The sequence below is a fragment of the Nicotiana tomentosiformis genome, chromosome 8 (genome assembly GCF_000390325.3).
Source record: "Nicotiana tomentosiformis chromosome 8, ASM39032v3, whole genome shotgun sequence".
Taxonomy (NCBI): Eukaryota; Viridiplantae; Streptophyta; class Magnoliopsida; order Solanales; family Solanaceae; genus Nicotiana; species Nicotiana tomentosiformis.
In genome coordinates, this window is record NC_090819.1 from 83,374,151 (window position 1) to 83,376,633 (window position 2,483).

At 44.6% G+C, this 2,483-nt stretch overlaps 1 protein-coding gene across 1 annotated transcript; it reads right to left on the reverse strand.

The window, feature by feature from the left end:
* Positions 1 to 1,041: 1,041 nt before the first annotated feature.
* Positions 1,042 to 1,808, reverse strand: LOC138897740 (KNR4/SMI1 homolog). The gene is made up of 2 exons (XM_070183751.1): positions 1,695 to 1,808; positions 1,042 to 1,623 (listed from the first exon to the last, which is right to left on the reverse strand). Exons 1-2 carry the CDS (start codon positions 1,806 to 1,808, stop codon positions 1,042 to 1,044), a joined length of 696 nt encoding a protein of 231 aa, XP_070039852.1.
* Between the last annotated feature and the right edge of the window lie 675 nt (positions 1,809 to 2,483).

The window sequence follows — 2,483 nt, forward strand, 5'->3', positions numbered from 1 at the left end:
TACGAGCAATCAAAAAGGCCTACGGGCCACAAATACTTTGAGTTTGAGTTCGAAGCAATCGCTCACTCAATTATTAAGCCTAAGGGCTATCTTACTCCGAGTTCGAGCAATCACTCACTCGATCATAAAAAGCCTATAGGCTATGATACTTTGAGTTCGAGTTCGAAGCAATCACTCACTCAATTATTAAGCCTAAGGGCTATCTTACTTCGAGTTCGAGCAATCACTCACTCGATCATAAAAAGCCTACGGGCTACGATACTTTGAGTTCGAGTTCGAAGCAATCACTCACTCAATTATTAAGCCTAAGGGATATTTTACTTCGAGTTCAAGCAATCACTCAATCGATCATAAAAAGCCTACGGGCTATGATACTTTGAGTTCGAGTTCGAAGCAATCACTCACTCAATTATTAAGCCTAAGGTCTATCTTACTTTGAGTTCGAGCAGTCACTCACTCGATCATAAAAAGCTTAAGGGCTAGATACTTTGAGTTTGAGTTCGAAGCAATCACTCACTCAATTATTAAGCCTAAGGGCTATCTTACTTTGAGTTCGAGCAATCACTCACTCGATCATAAAGATCCTACGGGCTACGATACTTTGAGTTCGAGTTCGAAGCAATCACTCACTCAATTGTTAAGCCTAAGGGCTATCTTACTTCGAGTTCGAGCAATCACTCACTCGATTATAAAAAGCCTACGAGCTACGATACTTTGAGTTCGAGTTCAAAGAAATCACTCACTCAATTATTAAGCCTAAGGGCTATATTACTTCGAGTTTGAACAAATCACTCGACCATAAAAAGCCTACGGGCTACAAATACTTTGAGTTCGAGCAATCACTCACTCGACTATTAAGCCTAAGGGATATGCTACTTTGAGTTCAAGAAAATTGCATGATGCCTAAGGGCTGAACATTTTCATAAAACACAAGTAAACAAAATCCTCAAGAATGGGAACACAGACAAGCTGGGAAAAAGAAAAGACTTTATATACACAATAATATTTACAAAATGACCGATTAGGGCCTTACAAAGTAACCTAATCATCTACGGGAGCAATCTTTTCTACACCTGGCTCCTCCCCACTCTGAGACCCTCTTTTGCTCCCATCATCGTCATCGTCGTCGTCATCATCATCGTCATCATCATCGGAGGCCAAGGCCCCAGCTTCAGCTTCAAGCTCTCTTGCCTTTGTTATATCTTCAGAAAGATCGAAGACCCGAGCATGGATCTCCTCGAGGGTTTCCCTACGAGTTTGGCATTTGGCAAATTCGGCAATCCAATGTGCTCGAGTTCGAGCGGTATCGGCAACCTCTCTCGCATGGAACTGAGCAGCTTCGGCATCAACCCGGTAAACAACCACCATTGCGTCTGCATCGGCCTTTGTTTTTTTAGCCTCGGCAAGTTTAGAGGCCAACCGAGCCTCGAGCTCCTCCTTTACCCTCTCTTGAGCCAAGTTTTTCTCCTTCAGGCTCTGAAGTTGACTTTCGGTCGATGACAACTGGGCCCGAGCAGTCTCTCTCTCTGCAGCAAGGCGGTCCATATTTTCTTTCCATTTTAAGGACTCCGCCTTTATCTCATCAACCTCCTCAGGGAGTTTCCCGATCAACTCGAGCTTCTGCTACAGCTGTGAGACTAAAAGATTAGCCATCATTCCAGTATCGAGCCCATAGGCTTTTAATAGATCATTACCTGCTCAGACAGATCGGTCTGATCTTGGTGAGCTTTAGTCAACTTAGCTCGGAGATCCTTGATTTCCTCCCCTTTTTGCCCTAAGAGGAGTTTAAGGACATTCCTCTCCTCCATAACCCGTTGGAGATCGATCTCATATCGATGCAGCTCAGCTCGGGATCGAGAACATGTATCTCAATAAGCTGTCGCAGCCTACGCGAGGAGAAGAAACGAAGTGAAAAAAGAAAAATAGACATGAGAGATAATGCCAACAAAATAAATTAAGGTTTACCTGATTCAAAGCTTGCTCTACTCCATGAAAAAAATCTGATGCCTCACTGCTACCGGCAACATCCTCGACGCCGGTAAAAATACCACAGAAGGGATCGTCCCCCTCATGAGGCCTGTCTAGTTCGAGGGCCCCCAAAGCTTTGGCTTCCCATATCGTCCCTTCAGAAAAAGTAGGAAAGGTGGGCGAGTCTTCGATTGCTGCTACCCCAGGCGAGTCACTTAGGGCGTTTCCTTCGGTTCGAAGAGATTCGGGAACAACCCCTTCAGATATATTCCCAATCCGTTGGTTTCGATTGGAAACATCCTCGATCTGTAATGACTCAGGAACTCTGCCCAAATTCTTCTCCGATATACCCTAGGTTTGAGCCAGAGCTGTATAAACCACCATCGATCCACCTGCCCGTGGAGCATCAGTGGTTTTCTTTGTTCGGTCCATCAACACGAACTCCTTATCTTCTTCTTCCTCATCTTCATCTCTTAGGCACTGAACCGACTCTGAGGTCAAAGGGATGGTATTCT